This window comes from Watersipora subatra, chromosome 9 (genome assembly GCF_963576615.1).
Source record: "Watersipora subatra chromosome 9, tzWatSuba1.1, whole genome shotgun sequence".
Taxonomy (NCBI): domain Eukaryota; kingdom Metazoa; phylum Bryozoa; class Gymnolaemata; order Cheilostomatida; family Watersiporidae; genus Watersipora; species Watersipora subatra.
The window spans coordinates 43,947,037-43,968,671 of NC_088716.1; the positions used below are offsets into that span (position 1 = coordinate 43,947,037).

Genomic DNA, 21,635 nt, shown 5'->3' on the forward strand with positions numbered 1-21,635 from the left:
TCATTAGCTATCCAGATAAAAATATCGAGATAACGAAAGCCAATGGAATACACGCGCTAACAGCGATTGTAAAAATGAACTACACATGTGCACATGTTGTCATACAGTATGCTAGTTTCATGTGACACAACTTATAGGATATCACCTAAATCTGCCCCAGGACTACGAAAAATAATGATTTTAAGTGGAAGTAGAAATGATACTAACCTTTTCACGGTAGGAATGATAGATTGAGCATACTCGACTCTCTGTACAGGCCTCGAAGGAATGCTCTGTTGTATGATGAGATACTGACGAGTTCGCTGAACCTCTTGAGGTCTGTAGAAAGCTTTTGATGTTGCCTTATCAGCCATATTTCTCTGTGTGACCCCTAACTAACATTTCTGATCATACGAAGATATTGTACGATTCGACAATACAGGGAACAATAGAGCGCAATGTCTGAATGGTGCTCAAAGACATCATCAATATTGATTAATTATATATAACGAGAGGACACTTTAGAAGGTGCGTATTGATTAAGCTGTGACTTGCGTAATCTCTGTTAAAAAGAGACCAATTAATACGCTTATTGGTGCCAATTTACGTGACATCCTCTATGCACAGGAATGTGATACATGCTGTTGAGCAGTGTATCTACCAAACATATCAATATACTATTTCTTTATCTTGAGAAGGTCATGGACAGCCTTGAGCTATTGCTATTTTCTACTCAATAAACTGTGTAATTTTGAGAATATCCTGGAATAAGATTAATTTGATCATTACATCTAATTTGCAGAACAGAGCATACGAGTAGCTCTATCGATGTCACCAGTGCTCTTGTTTTTTAAATTCCGTTCACTTCTTTTATTAAATCTGGCTATTTTTCTATATCCCCTTTCCTTCGATGTTTAATCTACTGTCACACAATTAAATAATACTGAATGTAACATAATATAATAATTATTACGTAATATAATGTAAATTAATATAATACAGCATAATTACAATATTTTATATAATGATATAGTGCATCACAATATAATACATAACACATTGTTGTTATAGTATATTATTATTGTTATTATTGCTGTTATTTTAAGGAATCATTTTTTGAAGATTGTAGCCCTAAAATCTTTAAACAAAGCAGCTTATGATTACTCTTCAAGACTAATATGCTGGTTTTCTGTCAATAAACCTATGACTAAGAAAGTCACAGATGAAGCAATAACTCATAGTAATTGTGTGCCACAGTTCTCTCTGATACACCACAAACAAACTAAAAATTGTGTCATCGTTTTTGGTAAATGTTAGTTTGAGAGTGTAAAGCACCGGTTAGCTTTATCTGTTGCTAATTACCATAACCAATGCCCAAATGTACAAGGTCAAAACACTACCACATGCTTGCATAAGCGATCTGTAAACATTGAACTTATTGCTACCGTTTTCACTTGTTTTATTTCGTTTTTCAAGTTTTACACTGTTTTAATGCTGTTTTAAACAGTAAATCAGATGCGATGATTTTTCAGTGGTAATAAAAATTTGTGGTTTTGTCTAGTTACGATAAAACGTTATATATCTGAATATATATTTTCAACAACAACTTTCACGGAGTTAGGCTGTCGCCAGAAAAAAAAATGTTTCTTTTGCTTAATGAGGGGTGGTCACTGGTTTTTACCCCTCATAACTTCTGCATGAACAGAAGATGTTTTATCAAACTCTTCATATTGTGTTATGATATGAAATCATAAGGATTTGCTATTAGATTGTGTCATTCACTATATTTATAATTCTCTCATCAAAAGTGATCAAAATTTATAAAACAAAAATTAATTGCATTCGCACTTAAAATAAGAAAGTCATGATACGAGCCATGATTATGATTAATAGTTTTGTTACAGGGTAACAGGGTTCATAATCGTCCAATAACCAATTCAACTGTATGATCCACTGTACACCTCTTCATCCCACACCAAATTCTCTTTTGGGTTAGCAGCCACTCTGGCTTCAATCTGTTCTTGGAGAGCCTTTCGATTCAGCTAGAAAAAACATTTGTTATTGGTATCGGATAGTTCTTCAAGCAACAGTATGACAAAGTGACAACAGTTCTTCCACACATATGGCAAACACCGTTTTCTATTCCCTGACACCAACATACTACATCCACCATCTTATATTTCAGGTTATACAATTTCTGTTACTACAACCTTTAATTCACTATTCCAACTGCTTTCCGATACTATAAGATAACCAACTTTTGAAACACCTTTGTTCAACTCACTCAATAATTCCTGATTTATGATTTCTCTCAGTTTTGTTTTTGACGCGTAACGACAAAAATTATTTTGTTGATGATTACTAGTGTCAATAAAAAGTTATACATATATACAACAGTTATAGGTCAGGCCTACATCTGTAATTCTGTGGTGAGCGTTAAGGAAGTGCTACAACTATTGAATGAGCGCTTAAGAAGCATCCTAGAATACTTAGAGAGCCATAAGAAGTCATAATTTAGAGTAATAGCACCTTTGAGCTCAGTAACTCAGGTAAAACTGGAGTCGTGTGCATGCTGCTTCAAAACCTTTAACGGAAGTCACCAGAGGTGTCAAAAATGAGTGATGACACAAACACCAAAATTTGAATTGATTTTGGAGTTGGTCTTTATAAGCCTGTAATTTGAGTTGTACATGAGCTATAATAGAACACTTAATTATAAATATTTCATCATTTTGAATAAAATCAAATGTAAAGTCAACTAGTTTTAGTAATTGATTTAAGATGGAGAAAGCAAAATACAATTAGATTGTAAGACATTAAAATGTTTCCGTGATTATCAGAATGTAACATCTTATCTAGCAGGGTTGTTAATGTTATAGCGGCTTGTACTTGTTTCTTTAGTTGTATAATCTGTCAAGGACTAAACAGCTCAACTCGTGATGTATAACACCAAACTAATAACCTTCAAAAGTCAAAATAAATGTTAGCAGGAGTAAAGGATTGCATGCTGACAGAAGGTGTCATTTAATGAAGTAGGTGTGGCTATTTTTAAGAACAAGCGCAGAGCTAACCTTCCTTCTAGATCCTGAAGTATATGGTAACTCATCATGTTCGTACATGAATATTCTTATCGGCCATTCCAGTCGTGTGTTCATCTATGCGTAGATATACAAAAGTGATGGCAGTAGAGAACTGTATATGATTGTGTATGAATTGTAGATACTGTAAAACCTCTATTCGAACACGCCACCTTTAATTGAATGCCATTTCTAATAGATCGCCACACAGAAGGGTTGAAAAATACACTATCACCGTTTAGTTGAACGCTATTTCTATTTGCTCGCCACTATGACATTCCTTGATCTTTACGAACCAATAATAGCAAGTGATCAATAGAAAGTGTCCACAAAATGATACTAATAATGACATGGTTACATCAGTAACAATTAATTATTTCATAGTGTTTGCCATGTTGATGGTTGCCATGGTGATGGTTGCCATGTTGATGGTATATCTAAGAAAATCAACCGTAGCAATCATCAGGACTCTGATTCGAAGTTACTTATATCTGAGTACTATCCATTGTTTTCAGATTCATCTATAATATGGTTTACAATCTTACCTGAAAACTTTAAAGGGTTTTGATGAATGTTGAGAATATTCTTCAAGAACACTACACAATGTAATAGCAGCCATTTTTATGGCATATTCCAACTTTAAAACTTCAAAAACGTTATGTCCGTTTTCTAATTTCAAAGCTTTACAGTTTTTTTGTTAAAACTTTGAAAGGGACACCATCAAAATAATTAATAACTATATCCATGCCATTATTTTATAATCAAAGTAGTTCTTCATTTAACTCGGTCTGATACTTCGACTAATATGAAAAACAGTTTAGCAACATGCTGAGCCCGACTGTATTAATGTTGATTCTCCATCAACATTAATACTGAAGGAGAGTGCAAAATGTAGGCGACATTAGCACCCCTTAGCCTGTATAAGGGTTAAATTTATCTTCCAAAAATTCATATGAGCTAGTCGAATTGAATTTGAATAAACTTGAAAACCTCTATTTGAATGTCACCTCTAATAAAATGCTACAAAAGAGAAAGGGTTGAAGAATAAGGTGCCATGGCGTTCAAATATAGGTTTTACGGTATCTATATGCATATTTATATATGTCTATTTATATATCTAAGTGGGCACACATCATTTTTTAGTCACACCATCCTCACGAAACACGCTAAAAACAACAAGACATACAATAGACATAGCAATAACAATAAACATAGTGATATTCCTAAACAGACAGGCAAATAAGAGATTAATGTCTAACACTACAAGTAAACAAATTGTTAAATAAGCAAGTAAAAAATAAGTAGATATAATGATAGCTATCTGGACAAACCAACCCTAGCTGATGGCTAAATAATAAGTCAAAAACAATTGAGTGCTCGCTATAGTCTTGAGTAAGGATCTAATTGTGCATCCATATGCATCAGCAATGCTTAGAATGGGTGTAGCCTTTAATCAGCAGAAGCTCCTTTTGTCATGGATGTATCAGCTGATCCTGATAGATCTATGCAACTTTCATGCATCTTACTTTAAGTCCTAGCTTATTACCAACATAGAGATATATTTAACCTATTGAAATATTTTTTGCATAAAATGAGTTTTTATTTTCTGAGTAAGCCAAACTTTTTTTGATCTTGCAGAATTCTCAAAGAATGAATTTACCAACCTTTTCCATAGCAAAGTTTTTGATGTCTTCAGGTGTGAGACCGGAATCTGGTACAGCTCTACAATAACACATAAATTCAACAAGCCTTGAAAATAACAGCCATATTATTAATTTATCAATAATATGTAGAATAATTAACTTATTAACTTATCACATTAACTTTATGAGATTAGACTACGTTAATAACTAGTTAGCATGAGTAGCCAATTCTAACATTAATAATAAAGAACCGCTGGATAACAATAATTGTAGTAATAATCAAAATAATAACAATAACAGTTATAAAAATGAAGAAATATTTATTATAATAAGAGCAGTGTTCGTCCAAATTAAGCCACGCTAAGAGCGTTGAGAAAAAAAATTGCCTATGGCAAGAATCAGTCATGGGTGCACCAGATATGAGGAAATGTGATTACAAGCTCTTAAAAGCTCAAAAACGAACAGTTAATTGTCGCCATCTCGAAACCACTGTAGATTGGAAACAGTTTATTTCTTTGACGTAGTCATCCCATTTGGTTATTGTTTTAACACGTGATGTTCTCATGTGAATTGAAAGGTCAATAAAAGGCTTATTATAAAACTTCTCGTAGCACTAGTTTATGACAAACACTTCGGGTTTTACCGAAGACCCCGTATCAAATATAGATGCTTGCTACTTTAAAGTTTTGTTTCGGCTTGGTCTAATTATCTAGTCATAATCTGATCATGTGACCCATGATTCCTGCCAAACAGCGCAAATAATTTCTGCAGCACTTTTGGATTATCACATATGACCAACAGGCTCGTCATGTTTATCAGACAATGATATGTAGGCCTACTCCTTCGAGCTAAGGTTAAAGAATTAAATGAATTTTCACGGTAGGTTATAAGATATCAGTGCTGAAAGTGACAGCATTACAATGACGACGGAATAGTCGCATAAGCACAATAGACATGGTTTTATTGAATGCATGAAGTATATTTGCAAAAATATTTCAACGAATGAGGTTGCATGGAAGTGTAAACAGAAGCCATCTCATTCATCTACGTCCCATTTGAGCCGTTTTGGAAAGAGATTCTAATCTACGGCAGTTTTTGATGGCGGCTATTAACTGTTCGTTTTTGATTAACTGTTCGATAATTCTCCACATACTGATTACTCATGACGATCTCTCACAGTGCACGGGATTGGCAAGAGTACTAGTTATAATAGCTTGTCAGCTTGACAATATCATTAACAGACTGTAACTACAACTAACTGTAGACAATAGCTATAAAATATTAATACTAATATTTATGAGAATAACAATGAAATGTAAATAGTGAAGTGCCTAAAAGTAATACATCAAGAATGCTGCCACACATTATCGACAAACAGAAAAAGGCTTAAAAAAGCCCAGTCAACATCTTCGCTATCGAACAGGGTATGAGGAAGATAAAAATAGTAATAACAATAGCTAGTGGTAATAGTAATAACAATAGCTAGTGGTAATAGTAATAACAATAGCTAGTGGTAATAGTAATAACAATAGCTAGTGGTAATAATAATAACAATAGCTAGTGGTAATAATAATAATAAGAGCTGAAAATAATAGTAATAATTACATTTATAATAATAATTATAAAAACCTTAATGGTGACTGTACACATATAAAATGTATATAGATTATGTATAGTTTATATATAGAATATATGAACTACATTTTCGTGAACTGACGTTATCTGGATGTAAAATATTTTTATTCACGCTAACAAAATTAGCCAAGAAAACACCTCGCTTTATTCGAATTGAATTATTGAATTGAATTCTTCATTTAGTTCACTTAACCCAAATAAATGCATTACTAGTACAAAGGTGAAATTACCTGAATAATTATTATATTATACAAAAAAGTTAATCCTGCAAAACTACTCCATGCAGTTTCCGAGTCTAGTATTTATTTGAATTTCTTCTGTATAATTCCATAAATTCATGATATCAACATGTTTTCACTAGTGCAAGCAACTCATGCTGCAAAATCATCTAGATAATAAAAGATCTTTAGAAATGTGAGCATATATTGAACCTAAAAAGCCACCTATTATCCAGATAACAAGATCCAGATAAAAACATCAACATAACGCAAGCCAAAGGGATACACATGATAACAATGACTGTAAGATGAACCACTCATGGGCACATGTTATCATACAGCATGCTACAAGCTCAAATAGCAGATCTTATAGACTACCAACAGACTAGATTTTTAGGAAACATGTGCACTACTCACTCAATTACGTAGTTGATTTCATGTTCAAGGGACACCTCAGCCTTTGTTCCTGCAACCTGAAAAAACTTGTTACATTAGCAGAAGTCTGCTTGTACTTTCAACTGACTGTCCTTCCGGAATATGGCTTTTGTATAATGTAGAATAACAAGTTTCAGAGTATAAGACTTAATATATAAGTAAAGCTTTTAACAAATGAATGTCAAGGTTTTTCGCTTCAGAAATTGCCAGCATTTGGTACAACAAATTAGACTACATGTAAGTACCAGACACGTTTTGATTGAAGGGTGTGTTCGCAAGATAGACTCAATGCTGCAAGAATAAACCACATCTCCTGCCACTTTCCATCTCAGAGAATTTGCCATTCTTCCATAGATGTAGAGATACCCGGCTTCATCCATAGAGACCAGATCACTACAACAATTGCATATTGTAAAATAGATTCATGCATTCATAAATTTGGGATAGCATTAACTCAAAATTTTCAAACCCAACAAACATAGAAAATCCTCAACATGCGTTGAAATGTTAGGAGCGGTTTGTGGGACCCATAACACATTGATAAAAAAGAGAGGATGAATCTCAAAATTGGTAACTAGACTATCGTGAGCTATAGCACAAGTCTATTAATATCAAAGGGAAAATATATGCAGCTGCATTGTTGGTACTGCATTGCAACTAAAGGTGGAATGATGCCAAAATTTATTATCACTTCAATTGAGCTTGTTGACATTACATCCACTAATACACTGGCAGTTTGGTCTACCGTGAGAGATCATCAGGAGTGTCAATAAAACACAGAGAATAAGTATGTGCACAACTATTTTTGAAAGCTGGAGTGATTGAGGCAGGTGTTAGAGTGTTGGTTTGCTGAGCTGAATGTCCAGTTGAAAGCACTCTTTTATCACAATCTCTAACCCTTGTTTTGGACAGACGGGAAGATAAAAAAATACGGCTCTTATTATAGTAGAGATTTATACTAAGGGGATTAAAGGAAAAAAAGGAGAAACACTTGAATGCATGTTAGTTCTCTCTTTGTCTCGTCTATTTTTTCTCTAGTAAAAGTTAGCTTTATAATTCAAAATTTTAAAGTGACATTTTAGTCGGCCCCCATAATAGAATTAGTAAAATGCAAGACTAAAAAGGCTAACCACACACATAGTAAGGATAAAAAATATTGAAATGTAAGGAGTTGCCTGCCCATTTATGACCAGCGTTCCAATTATCTTTAACTGATTCTTGCCTTTTTATCTTTGTAGCGTGTTCTACTGCAGCTTCACTTGTAAGTAGCATGGTACTCAGGTCAGCTAAATCCTGTGGCCTTTTGTGAACTTTTCAAAGCAGGGCATTAATTCCACCACCCCCAACTCTCTTGAACAATCTCACTTTATTAGATATTTACTAAAGCATCAAGATCTTACCCTGTCTTAAACCATCCATCTGCGGTTTTTGCAGCTGCTGTGAGCTCTGGTTGGTCTTTGTACTCCAAAAACAAAAACGGACCTCTCAGAAGAAGTTGTCCTCTCACATTTACAGGGACAATGTCTCCATTCTCATCCACTACTTTTGCCTAAAAGTAAAGCTTATTAGTCATATAAATACGCGAGCCACTTTTGGCGCATCTACTAACTTGATGTCAAAAGTTTGTAATTGTGTATGGTTCATCATCATCAGTGTAACATGAACCAGATAAGTACATTATCAGCATAATCTAAGCCAAATGCATTATTACCAGCATAACCTAGACGAAATGCATACATTATCAGTACAACCCAAACCGAATACGCATTATATCAGCATATTTCTTAAAGGCATGCTCGGCAAATTATTGTGCATTGCAGACTAAATAAGTACTGCCTGGTACTGCAAACAACTCCATTTAAAAAAATATTCAGATAATGAGAGCTCTATGGAATCGAAGTTAGAAAAAAACCCATTCATTATCCAAATAATGTGTGGTCTATGAAAAAGCATGGTCTATACTCTATAGGGACTTTTTGATAACTATCAGTCAATGATTGCTTTTTCTATTAATAATTTATACACTATATATAAAAGCCATTTATTAGTTTATAAAGAATTAAAGGTGATGAATATGCAAGGCTTTCATCAAGCATTCACTCCAGAGCGTTGGGAATGCTCTTAGATATACTTTCCTGTAAATGTCAGGAATGGCAACCAAATTTTTTTACCCAGTTTACATCAATAACTTAAAATAGGTGCAACAGCAGCAAAGACTTGATTTTGTGAAAACGTCTTCATTGCAAACAAGTTTATTTTGATCAAGAATTGCCTTCTCCTGAAACAATTTCTACTCATTCAACAAGCTTGTGACTAGCAATAGTTTAAACCAAGGACAAATATAAAACTGTTATAACAGATTCCTCTTACAGAAATCTATGCTAAGACTTGTGCACTACCGATCATATATTCCAGCTCACCACACTTCCCCCAATCACATCACAAAATCTGTGAACACCTTGTCTTATCACAAGCTTGTTCATTTCTACATATGTGTTACAAATTTCAAAATCCTGCATAAACTAAGTGCAGAATACTAATATTCATTTTTCCGCACATATGACAAACAATGCTTTCTATTCTCTGACAACAACATAGTACATCCACCATCATGTTTTAGTTGGCGAACTGTTACTACAACCTTGAATTCACTATCCCTACTCTTCCGCGATACTGTTAGATTACCAACTTTTAAAACACTTTTGATCAGCTCACTCATTAATTCCTGATTTCTGTCCTTCCATTTATTTTTCTTTTTGGCATGTAACAAAAACATCATTTTTGTTGATTATTACCAATGCCAATAAAAAGTTATATACACAACAACTTTGTTGTCAACTATCTACATTATCGACTAAAAATATTTTTGTTTTGGGTTATGCATTATTACCACGATGTTGTTTGTTGTCAAAGACATTCGGAGAACCTTATTTAATGATGAGTTAATATTCAATATGAAATCAAGCCTTGTCTCTGATAGAGTCATGGGTGTGTTTTTATCCTACTAACCATTCAGTGCGCATTGGTTAGGAGCTAAGTCTATTGTGTGCCTTTTTCTATCCACACGAGCAATTTTATATTGCTATAACAATAGCTCTAAAATCCAGAAAGCTCAATGCTAGAAGAATTTTGTCTTGCTTTTTATCAAACTCATTTCACTATAACAAAATCATCACATACACAATTTCAGACCATCCATCGTTAGCTACACTATGAAAATGAAAGTAACTCAAATTTTTAACTTCCAACTATATAAAGTATACAATGTGTTAATGATTCTGCAACAAAAATGTGTAGTACATGTAGTCAGCATTTCAGCAGTTTATCAACCAAGGGTCAAACCAAGGGAGATAAATCTGACATTTGTTTTGACATGAAAAAATTATTACTCGTGTAAAACTATTAAAATTATCATGTTATTTCTTTAATATGGCTATGTAAGGTCATAAAGAGATCTATAGTTAATTTGTGCTTGTCGCAATGCACATATGACAAGCAAAAGTTTGGGTAGGGAGATGGATATAACCTTTTTTTAATGAACACACAAAATTGCCACTCTGATAATAGTACATGTAAACCAACTAATTAAACAGCTGGGATTATTTGTAATCTTTTTGCAATGCTCCAAAAATTCTGAAATTTAGAGTCATTTCCTTCTAGCTTGGCAAACTCTAGACTACAATAGCCACTTCTGAGGATTAAAGGAGTTGCTGAGTAGATAATTCTAAATTTCACATTCATAAAAAAATGGTTCTTGCTTAATTGATTTGTTATCACAGGACATATTACTGAGAGAAAGCGAAAAAGGATGAGCGAAAATGAGCAAGGGAGAGGAGAGTGCAAAAGAGAGCATGAAAAAAAAAGCAAGAGAGAAGGAGAAAGAGAGCATGAAAAAAGAGCAAGAGAAAGGGATAAAGAGAGAAAAGAGGGAGAGAAAGAGAAGGAGAGCAAAAGAGGGAGAGCAAGAGAGGGAGAGAAAGAGAGGGAGTGAAAGAGAGGGAAAGAAAGGGAGAGAGAGAGAGAGAAAGAGAGGGAGAGAAAGAAAGAGAGAGGGAAAGAGAGAGAAAGAGAAAGGGAGAGAGAGAGTTGAGAGAACGAAAGAAAGAGCTAGACAGAGTGAGAGAAAGAGAGAAAGAGAGCATAACCTTTATCAAGGCTTCAGGAAAAAAATTATTATTATTATTAATTATGCAAAACTTGTACTTTGCACATACTGTAAATTTTTAAAACTTTTATAGTGAGAAAGTATTTTTTACAAATACTGAAATTGTCTTTACAACATGACTTGCTGTTGTTCCATTTTTTCCAAAAATTAAACATATGTAAAAGATTCATAGCTTTAACACATCAAAATAAATGCTACCAATACTTAAGATTTGTCTATATCTTAAAGGGAAAGTAAACACAATTTACTGATGAAGGCCAACATTTACCCTATTTGTTTTGTGTAATTTACTGCGTTTAGAAAAATGTAAATTATTTCTTACAACAGATAAATACTCAGAATAATATTTTAAAAAGAAAAAATGCCCGTGCATTCACATATAACTGAGTACAGAGTCTTTTTTTCAATCGCATATTTTGCAAAAATCGGATAGATAACGCCATTGCGAAAATGAGTGTGAAATGGACTCGCCACTGGGAACACGGAATCCTAATCATTCATCCAATCACGAGACACGTAGCGTTTGACTTGAATCGTGATCTAATGTGAGGGACATCGCACGTCTCTCGCAATTGTGACAATCCGGAAACAAGTGCACATTTAGAACACTTCTTTGACTAATACACGTATCGCTAAAATATTTCAACTTAAATTTATTTCTGTCGCTGTTCTATTACGTTCACAATACAACGGCTAAAAGACTCACAGCTAAAACAACCACTCCTTATAGAAGCTACCCAATTGATGACGAAGTTGAAGATGGGCAAAGATATACATACATCAGTGGTGAACTATTCAATGAGCGCAAGCGAAACAGACAGTCAGATTCATCATTGTCATGTTCAACAACGATTAGTATAGCAACGACCACGAGCACTACTATTACTACTACTGCTTCAACTACAATTGCTTCACCTACAACTACCTCCACTGACGTCTTACCAACTCCAAATAAATTTCACATGTGTGGCAATTGTTCTGACTTGCTGGCAGCAATTGAAAAAGTATGTTGCTACACTGAAAATTTGGCTAATACAAACTTTTAGGATGATCAGTATATTCCCGGTATAAATAGCTGCATCCTGCAGTCTAATTTACTAATACATCAGATATTGGGGAAAGTTGCCATACAACTCTCATGGTTCAAGCATCAAAGGTATCTTGGCTTCAGAGGAGATGCTCTTCTGTTTACTAACATGACTAATTTAAACTAATGATACCATGCTTATTGAAACTATAGATTTCGTCTACGGGTACCTTGGAAGAAGAAACCGGAAAGTTATTCCTTTATGCGTTGTTGCCTACATTCGCACAATGTGGCCTGATCCAAATGGGAGTTATGTAGGCTTCCAAAATGTGGAATCGGAAGATGAGGATCGGAAGGACGCAGATGAAGTGGAGCTTTTTATTATGGATGAAGGAAATTAATGCATAAGTTCAGTTGAGCAAAATATGTTTTTTATAAATCTTTTAACTGAATCTGACAGCAACGTTACTTAGCTGATCTTCATGACTTGTACAGTGAACAAGTGAATAATGTAGGGTTTGAGAAATAATTATATTTCAATCATTTGACTTGCGCCATGACATAAAAACACCACATTTGACAGCTTACATTACATAAATCTAAATCGTGCTATACAAAGAACTGCATAATATTTATAATTTGAATAGCCTGTTATATTAATTTTATCAAAAAATATCTCACATAAAACTAGGGATTGAGTTTAACTTTTATGTAAATCTTGACCTATGCATTTCTTTCGCTGTGTTACCATCTGGTTTTATAAGATATTTTGGAAGTGGTGCTGCTATGTCCTGCAATTCAAATATTTGTATATTACACCATCAGTAATTTCAGAATGTTGCACAGGCTGTGGTGGTTTTCTAATGAGGCTGTGGAGGTTTTCTAATGAGGCTGTGGAGGTTTTCTAAAGCACCCGTGTGTTGATCATGGTTCAACAGACGCAATGGGTTTAGCAGTCTCGCTTGTCCTAACGCATCACAAAGGACTTTGTGCCCTGCACTTCCTGGAATTAACCATTTCACCTTTCTTTCCATTTTTCTGTAAACATGAAACTATTCGTTGTTATTTTTCAAGATATTATAAACCTGCAAAGTTTTTGTTTATTTAAATTTCAACCAGCTGCAAAATATTTAACCATTTGTACAATTTCTATTTACTATTATGCAACGAATGACTACACATTTTTCTATCACAAACCAAAGGCATTCTAAGTGATATATAAAATATTATATTACACATCTCCCTGTGCTTTGATATTTCTGAATATTATTATTAAATTCAACATACAGTTTTCATGCCAACATTGGGTATAAATAATATATTTTTTCATCACTCACAAATGAATTGGTTCATGAGAGCATTGAATGAACTTGTTGTGTCCTGAAAAGCTCCTGTGAATATTAGCGACATGGTTTGTATACTTGCATGGGATGATTGCTAAAAGTATAGAGGAAAAAATAAATGCCAACACAAACAATAACAAACTGAGAATTAATTTAAATCTGCAATTTATTATTATATAATTAGATTGTAAAAATTAGGTTTTCTTTTGATGAAGCAACGTTACACAACAACGCAAATACTACACATATAATCATGCGGGCTAATCGCTTCAAGTGATCTGTAAAGCCGATATTAGTAATGGTAGCATGAATCATAAATAATAATGGAATCAAACTTTTATGATAATATCAGTCATATATTTTATGAACAATTAGAGCATTTCTGACAATTCAGACCGAACAGAAAATTTAAATTCTCTTACTAACTTTTACTCAGTTAACCAAGTTATTTCAAGTGAACCAGGTTAACATCAAACGTAGCCTATGCAACTCAGCCTGAGTCTCATTGTCACCCAGTCATATCAAATCATTTCTTTGTACTAATGTACAGTACTACATATTAGGACTTACTATATTTATTAATTTATATTAAACCTATAAAATAACTATATTTGTTATTAATATTTATTTAAAATTCTTCATAAATGACTTACGGTTGAGGTTTTCCTGGTTGACGATGCTCTCTTGCTGTATGGCACAACACCATTAGGGAATGGAACCTCTCCCACTCTTAATCTTGTAGTTGTCCCAATTTTCTCCGAATAAAGCTGTCTTTTATGGAAGTGCCTAATGCACACGACTGCACTAGCGAAAAGTTTGCAAAAAGTTAAGTCGGCACGCTTTGCCTTAGACAGCCATAGTTTTGCTAAATTTGGCGACTGAGAGACAGGAACTTTATAAAAGGTTATGCTACGACTTCTAGTGTCAGATTCACAACTAGCAAAGATACATCTACCCATCGTACTTAACTGACTGTGGTTAAAAGAAAATAAAATGAGTTGAATTACTAATGAATAAGTAAAGAAATCTTTACCGGAAACGGCTTTATTAGGATTCAATGATGGTCCGATGTAAATGCACCAAAATATTTTTTCAACTTTGAACTTGCTAAACTAGTAAAAATATCTGCTAAAATTTTGTTTTCTCGTTCAATTAACATAGTATCATGCATTACCAATCATATAAAACAATGTTAAAATTATGTGTTTACTTTCACTTTAAGTAGGTCATGTTGTAACTGTATTCGATTACCTGATTGAATTATGTGTCTTTTCTGACCAATCAGCTCGTTACTCTTTAATTGGGTCATGCTAAATAGTTCTTGTTTTTATGTACATGTATGTCTTAAAACATCTATCTGTACCTCGACTTCAATATTATTTAGTGTAAATACAGATAGCTGCTGTTGGTTATTTGTTTACCTCAGTATTAGGGTAAGGTTGTCCCACTGATGTGGGGCGTAACAACAATGATCCTCCCTCCGCTGCTACAGTGCTGAAGAACTCAGTGGATCCATAAATATCCTGCAACAATATAACTAGGTCACATTCTAGAATTACAGTTTAAAGACTAGTTTTAGAGGCTAATGTTGGTGGAAGTCTCTGCAGTCCATAGGCTATGCGATATTTCGATAAGAGCTGGCAGTCTTTACTGTTTTTGTATAAAGTTTTCCTTGATCAGGACATGATCAGTACTTGGTTACTATTTGGTCAATACTAGCCTACTACTTGTTTAGTATTTGTTTAGTGCTTGGCTAGTACTTGTTTAGCATTTAGCTATTAGTTGTTTAGTACTTGTTTAGTACTTACATGTAGCTAGTACTTGTTTAGTACTTAGCTAGTACTTGTTTAGTACTTGGCTAGCACTTATCTAGTATTTGATTAATACTTGTGTAATACTTAAAAAATACTGCATTAGTAATTAGTTAGTGCTTGATTAGCTTGGCATCAGTATATGATTAATAATCAGATACTACGAGATCAGTACTAGATTAGTTCTTGTTTAGTACAAGGCAGGTATGAGGTTAGCACTAGGCTAATATATTGTCAGTGCTTGGCTAGTAGTACTAGCCTGTACTAGTCTAGTACAGTCAAAGTTGTATTCAACTATGAGCCAAAGCTGACCAAACTATTTTAGCATTGTACAGAGGCAGATGTAGAGTAAGGCGGATTGTCATCTTAGTCCAACAGTAATCAGGCATCAAACAGTCTTTTCCATATTTCTAGGTTATGATTTTAACAAACAATATACAGTAGTTAAACTTTGATTGTAAATTGCAAATACATATAGTTTATCTTAAAGCAAAGTATGATTAGACAATTCTATCTCTGGGTAGTTCAATATCAAAAGACACGCTTGTCTACCACACCAGAACAATGTAGCTTACGATTACATAAGAAGAATTACATACTAAACTAAAATAGATCTATCAAATGAACACTCGATTATAATAACCAGCCAAACGAACCAATCATTGTGCGCTTGCTCTAAAATAATCAATTGCAGCATTGATAAAAAACAATTAGGAAAGGATATGCTAAAATGTTTAACAAAGCTTTCCTTTATGCACAGCGTTACTTAACAGTGCGCTGTCGATACTACAATGCAGTTGCGCTTATATCATTACTGAGTGCGAAGGATAGCCTTTGATCAGTCTTTAGAGTTTTGATCAGTAGCGCTTAGAGTTACAGAGAAATGGCTAAGCAAGAAACTAGTTGGTGCAAAGAGAATGAAGTGAAAGAAGATACCGGAAGTGAGAGAGAACAGTCAACTCCAAGACATTTTGTGCAGAACTTTAATATCGACAAGGATGATGTTACTACTAAACGGCTGTTAAAAGGGAAGTGGTTAGCACTGCTGTTTTTGATTTACGTGCTGTATATAGTTTTTGGCGGTATTGTGTTTCATTTCATTGAAGATTCAAACCAGAAAAAAACTGCGATCAGGTATAATGACTGGATTGCAGATCTTCTGGCAAACAAAACATGTATTAGTAATGTTGAACTGCTGGATATGACAAAGAACATAATAGAGGTCTATGAGCAAGGAATACTGCTAGCTGAAAATAGCACAGTCAAACATGGTGCGAGTTGGGGTTTCACAAGCGCCATGTTTTTCTCCACGACCATCGTCACCACAATAGGATATGGAAACATTTCGCCTGAGACACTTGCTGGAAGATTTTTTGCTGTTGTGTATGCTATTTTTGGTATCCCTTTATTTTTCTTAGCATCGAGTGAACTAGGAGCAAGACTACATGCGCTCAGTGAAAAGTTGTCTCAAAAGTCAGCAGCTAAGTTAAGTAATATGAGATGCCGAACTATGGTGGGACCAACTTTGATTGCCATAACAGGATATTTAGTGTTCAGTTTGTGTGCGGCAGCGATATTTTTTGTCGTAGAGCATTGGTCTTACGCGGAGTCGGTCTATTTTACTTTCATCACTCTGATGACCATCGGATTTGGTGACTACTATCCTGCTTTTGCCGCAGGTTCAGGTGACCAATCAGCGACCATCCTCTATATAGTCCTAGTAATTATCTGGATCATTTGTGGTCTCGTCTGGATGGCCTTTATTATAGCAGTCATTTCGGGTTGGTTAAAGCATCTTTTGTCCAGTTTAAAACATCATTATAGTTTTGATTTGAGCTATGACATTGACGAGAAGTGCAGTACTAGTTCAGTACAGCTTACAAAACTTTAAAAGTAGATTACCTGGTTTCAATACTGTTATGTTATGTATATATATTTAAAGCTGTATCATACAAAACAGTTGTATCCTTTTATATATTTATATGTAAGGCCATTACATGAATTTTTTAGGCAACTGAATAATAAATCATTAAAATACATCATTTAATAGACTCATTAAAATGAAGATCTATCGAGTTATCATGCATGTTTCTCAGCAGGAATACTGTCCATATTTAAGTGTGTCAATCATGTTGTACCTACCATATAAGTAATTAACCATTTATTACATGGGCAATTCCCATCTACTGAGTCAAAATTGTAACTGATGCTTGCACTGGTTGAATGAGAATAACATTGATTGTAAACTTCCTGATAATACAAACAAGACTATACAGGAATAATTAACTGTCAATAAGCATTCAGTTATGCCTTTTGATTGTTTCGAGCCTATAATACTCACAGCGTTTATTTTCTTACATTCCCTATTTTGCTGCCTTACCATTACATTGCATCATTTATGAAGACATAAGGAAAATGGCATCAAGTTCCGTGTATTGATCCTTTAAAAGTTATATATAGCTGCTATTGCCTCTGGCAGTATATATAGTAGAGCTGATATTGGTTAGTCACAACAATATGCTGTCGCTTTTATCTCTTAGCAAATCAAGTTACAAGCGTGAGAGTTACAAATCTGACAGTCGCAAACCTGAGAGTTACAAACCTGAGAGTTACAAACCTGAGAGTGATGAACCTGAGAGTGACAAACCTGAGAGTTACACACCTAAGAGTGACAAACCTGGGAGTTACAAACCTGAGAGTTACAAACCTGAGAGTTACACACCTGAGAGTTAAAAACCTCAGAGTTACAAACCTCAGAGTTACAAACCTGCATGAGAGTAACAAACCTGAGAATTACAAACCTCAGAGTTACAAACCTGAGAGTAACAAACCTCAGAATTACAAACCTGAGAGTTACACACCTAAGAGTTACAAACCTGAGAGTTACAAACCTGAGAGTTACACACCTGAGAGTTACACACCTGAGAGTTACTAACCTCAGAGTTACAAACTTCAAAGTTAAAAACCTGAGAGTTACAAACCTAAGAGTTACGAACCTGAGTGTAACAAACCTGTTACAAACCTGAGTGTTTAAAAACCGAGATTTGCAAATCCAAGAGTTACAAAACATGTTACTAGGTAAATCTTTTGAAATATTTAATTACGATAGCTAAACTATAGTTGAAGCTCTAAACTTTTGTACAATTGACTTGAAGTAACAAATATAAACAGTCATTTCCTAAATAGATGTATGCATGAGGATATTTTATTTTAAACTCATAAGAATGAAAGACTCCAAGTTGTCTGGACATTGTTCATGCTCTGTAATAGCAAATTCAATTATCAAATTCACAGTTTTAAGTTTTGCATTGAACTGCACATCAGCATTGCTGCAAAGATAAAAAAAAATTAACAAATTAAACATCTGCTGGCAGTTTCAGCTACATTTTACTTTCGCCTTACTGCTCTTAGATGGCAGTAGAATTTATCTTTTATGGTGATTCTTTATTTTATAGTTTAAGAAATGCGACAATTATAGTCTGCTCCAACAACCATCTATCGAATCAAGCAAAGGAAAAGTGATAGGCTGAACAGCCTGTAATGACAAACTAAATGCTAATTTAAAAATTGGAAATCTTTTGGTTTTGGTAAAATCCTATGATTAAAAAGTTCGTAGTATCTCAAACTACTTTCGTTGAATATCAAGCTCATCTTTTCATTTACCAACTCCAAATAATGTTATTACACTACATGTACAATAAACGTCAATAAACTAAGCAACTCCACTGATTACAACTAGATATCAATGTATGATAGTTGAAAAACATGATATTAGAGCATCTTCTTCTAAAGATGTAGAAAGCAGTTGTTATCGATTAAGGTATCAATGCAAAATGTTAATTATCTGTTAAGATACGAGCCTGAAGCAGTTTTTCGGGTCTTTTCATCTCTTTACTACAGCATATTTTACATTTATGTGAGTGCTCAGAGCAGCGTTGAATAGGTTCAGGGCACCAGTTTTTACAGAGCAGTAAAGCAAGCCTCATCAATATTGACACTGCTACCACGGGAATTAGAATACACAACATGAAAGCTTGCAAGGAAGTTGTTGACCTGTTCACTTTTGTTTACAATCAAGCTGGCTGTTTTAGAAATTGGATTTTACTGTTCTTACATAATGGAGCATTTTTCTCTGATTAATAGTATATTACGTGACTACTACTCTTGCAGTTTGCAACTGTAAGGCTGACGGTGACCACCTCAACCCAAATATTTTTCTTTATAAACAAGGATTTTAGATGTAACAATCTTTTTTGGTGACCTTTAAAGAATTACATCCATAGGTTATTAAGCTCTAAACAATGTCTGTGATGGGGAATTCTGTGTGAACACTGCAAATGAAGTGATACAAATATAAATGCTGCTTGATATAACGTAAAATAAAATATAAAACAAATAAAATTAAAATGTTGAATCTTTACTATAATAAGAGCCAAGTCTGTCCATCTATCAGTCTGTCCGCAACCAGATAGGATTCGAACTCGTCATATATAAAATGATACAAACATAAAAACATGAAAAATATAGGCATAAAAATGAAATAGAAAATAAAAAAGGAACAATGTAAAACAAAAGGAGAATAAAAAATAAATTAAAACAAATTATAATATGACATAAAAAATGAGATAAAATAAAAAATAAGCAAATTATCTAAAATATAAAATAACAGAAGTATTAATGCTATCATATTACTAATGGGTTCTACCCATTTCTAATATAATATACACTATAAATGATGGCATGAGAATTGCATGAATGTTACACTTCCCTCAACTGCTTCCTCCATTTTAACTCAGCCATGTTCAAAAATATTCTAAGTGCTGCTTGATTTTCAAAGGCAATGTCTGATTCTTAGATTAAACGATGCTCTATACAAAAGGTAAATTAAATAAGTTTCTTTACAGCTAAAGTATAAAATTCTGGTGTTAGTGACTTTCGATATTCTATTATTAAAGCACATAAATTACATAATTTTTTTATTGTATATTTCAATACATCAGAGTCTTGGCTTTCGAATGAGCTATTGTTTGCCATGGTGAGGCAGACATTGGTTGGTGTTTATAGGATTTTCTCAGAGCTCTACCGCGAAAAAGTTTACTGGCATAGTCTTGAAAATTGTGACGTCACAATTCTCATATTTGTTGTTGTGTGCTCTTACGGCTTATTTATCAACTACGAAAGTGACGATAATGACGCTAGTGGCAGGCGAAGGTAGGACAACTCCAGAGAACAAATGAAGATGACAAAGGAATCAGTGTCATTAGTTCTCCATGTACATATTATTTCTATGATAAGTACCTCAGACTCCAAGAACCATACTATATTTTCCAGATGATATTATGCACTAGCTCTTTATTTTTAATGCGATGTTAAGGGTGACGACTGAGACTAATTTCAAGCATTGCGTGATCTCGCGAAAGTGCGATTGACATTTAGTCCTAGGGCCACGCAACCGCAGGTCATAATTTAATCGATGTGATTTCATTACCTTTATCAACGACAGTACATATGTTGAAGCATAATTAATTAACCCACAACATGTGTTTGTATTGGTCGGGCGTTAGCACGATCAGGGCATTGTTGATTATCTAGAATCTTAGTTTATTATTAGTGCTCTCCAGGTTTAACAGCACCGATTGTCACAGAAAAACACAGCCTCAATGGCAGCGAAAGGGATCGACTACCTAAGGCTAAATGAGAATTATGACGCCACATTTTGAGTACCTGAACCAAGTGTTTTTTTTGCAAGTCGTACTTTTGACACCCCGTTTTTCATAGTTCTATTATTCTTTATGTATTGAATATAGGCTCATTCGAAAGCCAAGACTCTGATGTATTGAAATATATAATAAAAAAATTATGTAATTTATGTGCTTTAAGGAGTTGTACTCCCATTTTCCTTCATAGTTTACCTTCTAATAGGATGAAAGCGGCCTAATGCATGACCAAAAACTTTATTCTAGACAGTATCAAATTAAGTATAGTTGAATTTATTTCTGCTTTTATTGCGGCCAGAAACCAGAACCCTGACACCTAGCTGAAAACTAAAGATGTCTCACCCCCCCCCTTCCCATATCTTACCAGCTACGACACGCAGATAATCCAATGGTTACATACCGGTATTTATTTGTTAGAACACAGTAGTTTTTAAAAAGAAAGCTTTTAGAATAGTTGTGCAGCTTTAGATTTATAACAAAATTAATTTACAAGAAGTTTTAGATTTAATAAAAAAATTTAATGATGATTAGCAATGTTGGAAAGTTTGTAAAATTTAGAAATTATCAACTTTACAAAGCTTGTGG

At 34.0% G+C, this 21,635-nt stretch overlaps 1 protein-coding gene across 1 annotated transcript in view; it reads right to left on the bottom strand.

Annotated features, from left to right (window-relative positions):
* Window positions 1-1,756: 1,756 nt before the first annotated feature.
* LOC137403617 (medium-chain acyl-CoA ligase ACSF2, mitochondrial-like) overlaps window positions 1,757-21,635 on the bottom strand; it is a 34,294-nt gene continuing 14,415 nt past the window's right edge. Inside the window, exons 9-15 of the mRNA XM_068089594.1 lie at window positions 14,944-15,045; window positions 8,388-8,536; window positions 7,233-7,380; window positions 6,970-7,025; window positions 4,721-4,778; window positions 3,051-3,134; window positions 1,757-2,021 (exon numbers count right to left, since the gene is read on the bottom strand). Coding sequence (XP_067945695.1) covers window positions 1,917-2,021; window positions 3,051-3,134; window positions 4,721-4,778; window positions 6,970-7,025; window positions 7,233-7,380; window positions 8,388-8,536; window positions 14,944-15,045 — 702 coding nt within the window. The 3' untranslated portion in view covers window positions 1,757-1,916. The remainder of the gene's footprint in view (window positions 2,022-3,050; window positions 3,135-4,720; window positions 4,779-6,969; window positions 7,026-7,232; window positions 7,381-8,387; window positions 8,537-14,943; window positions 15,046-21,635) is intronic.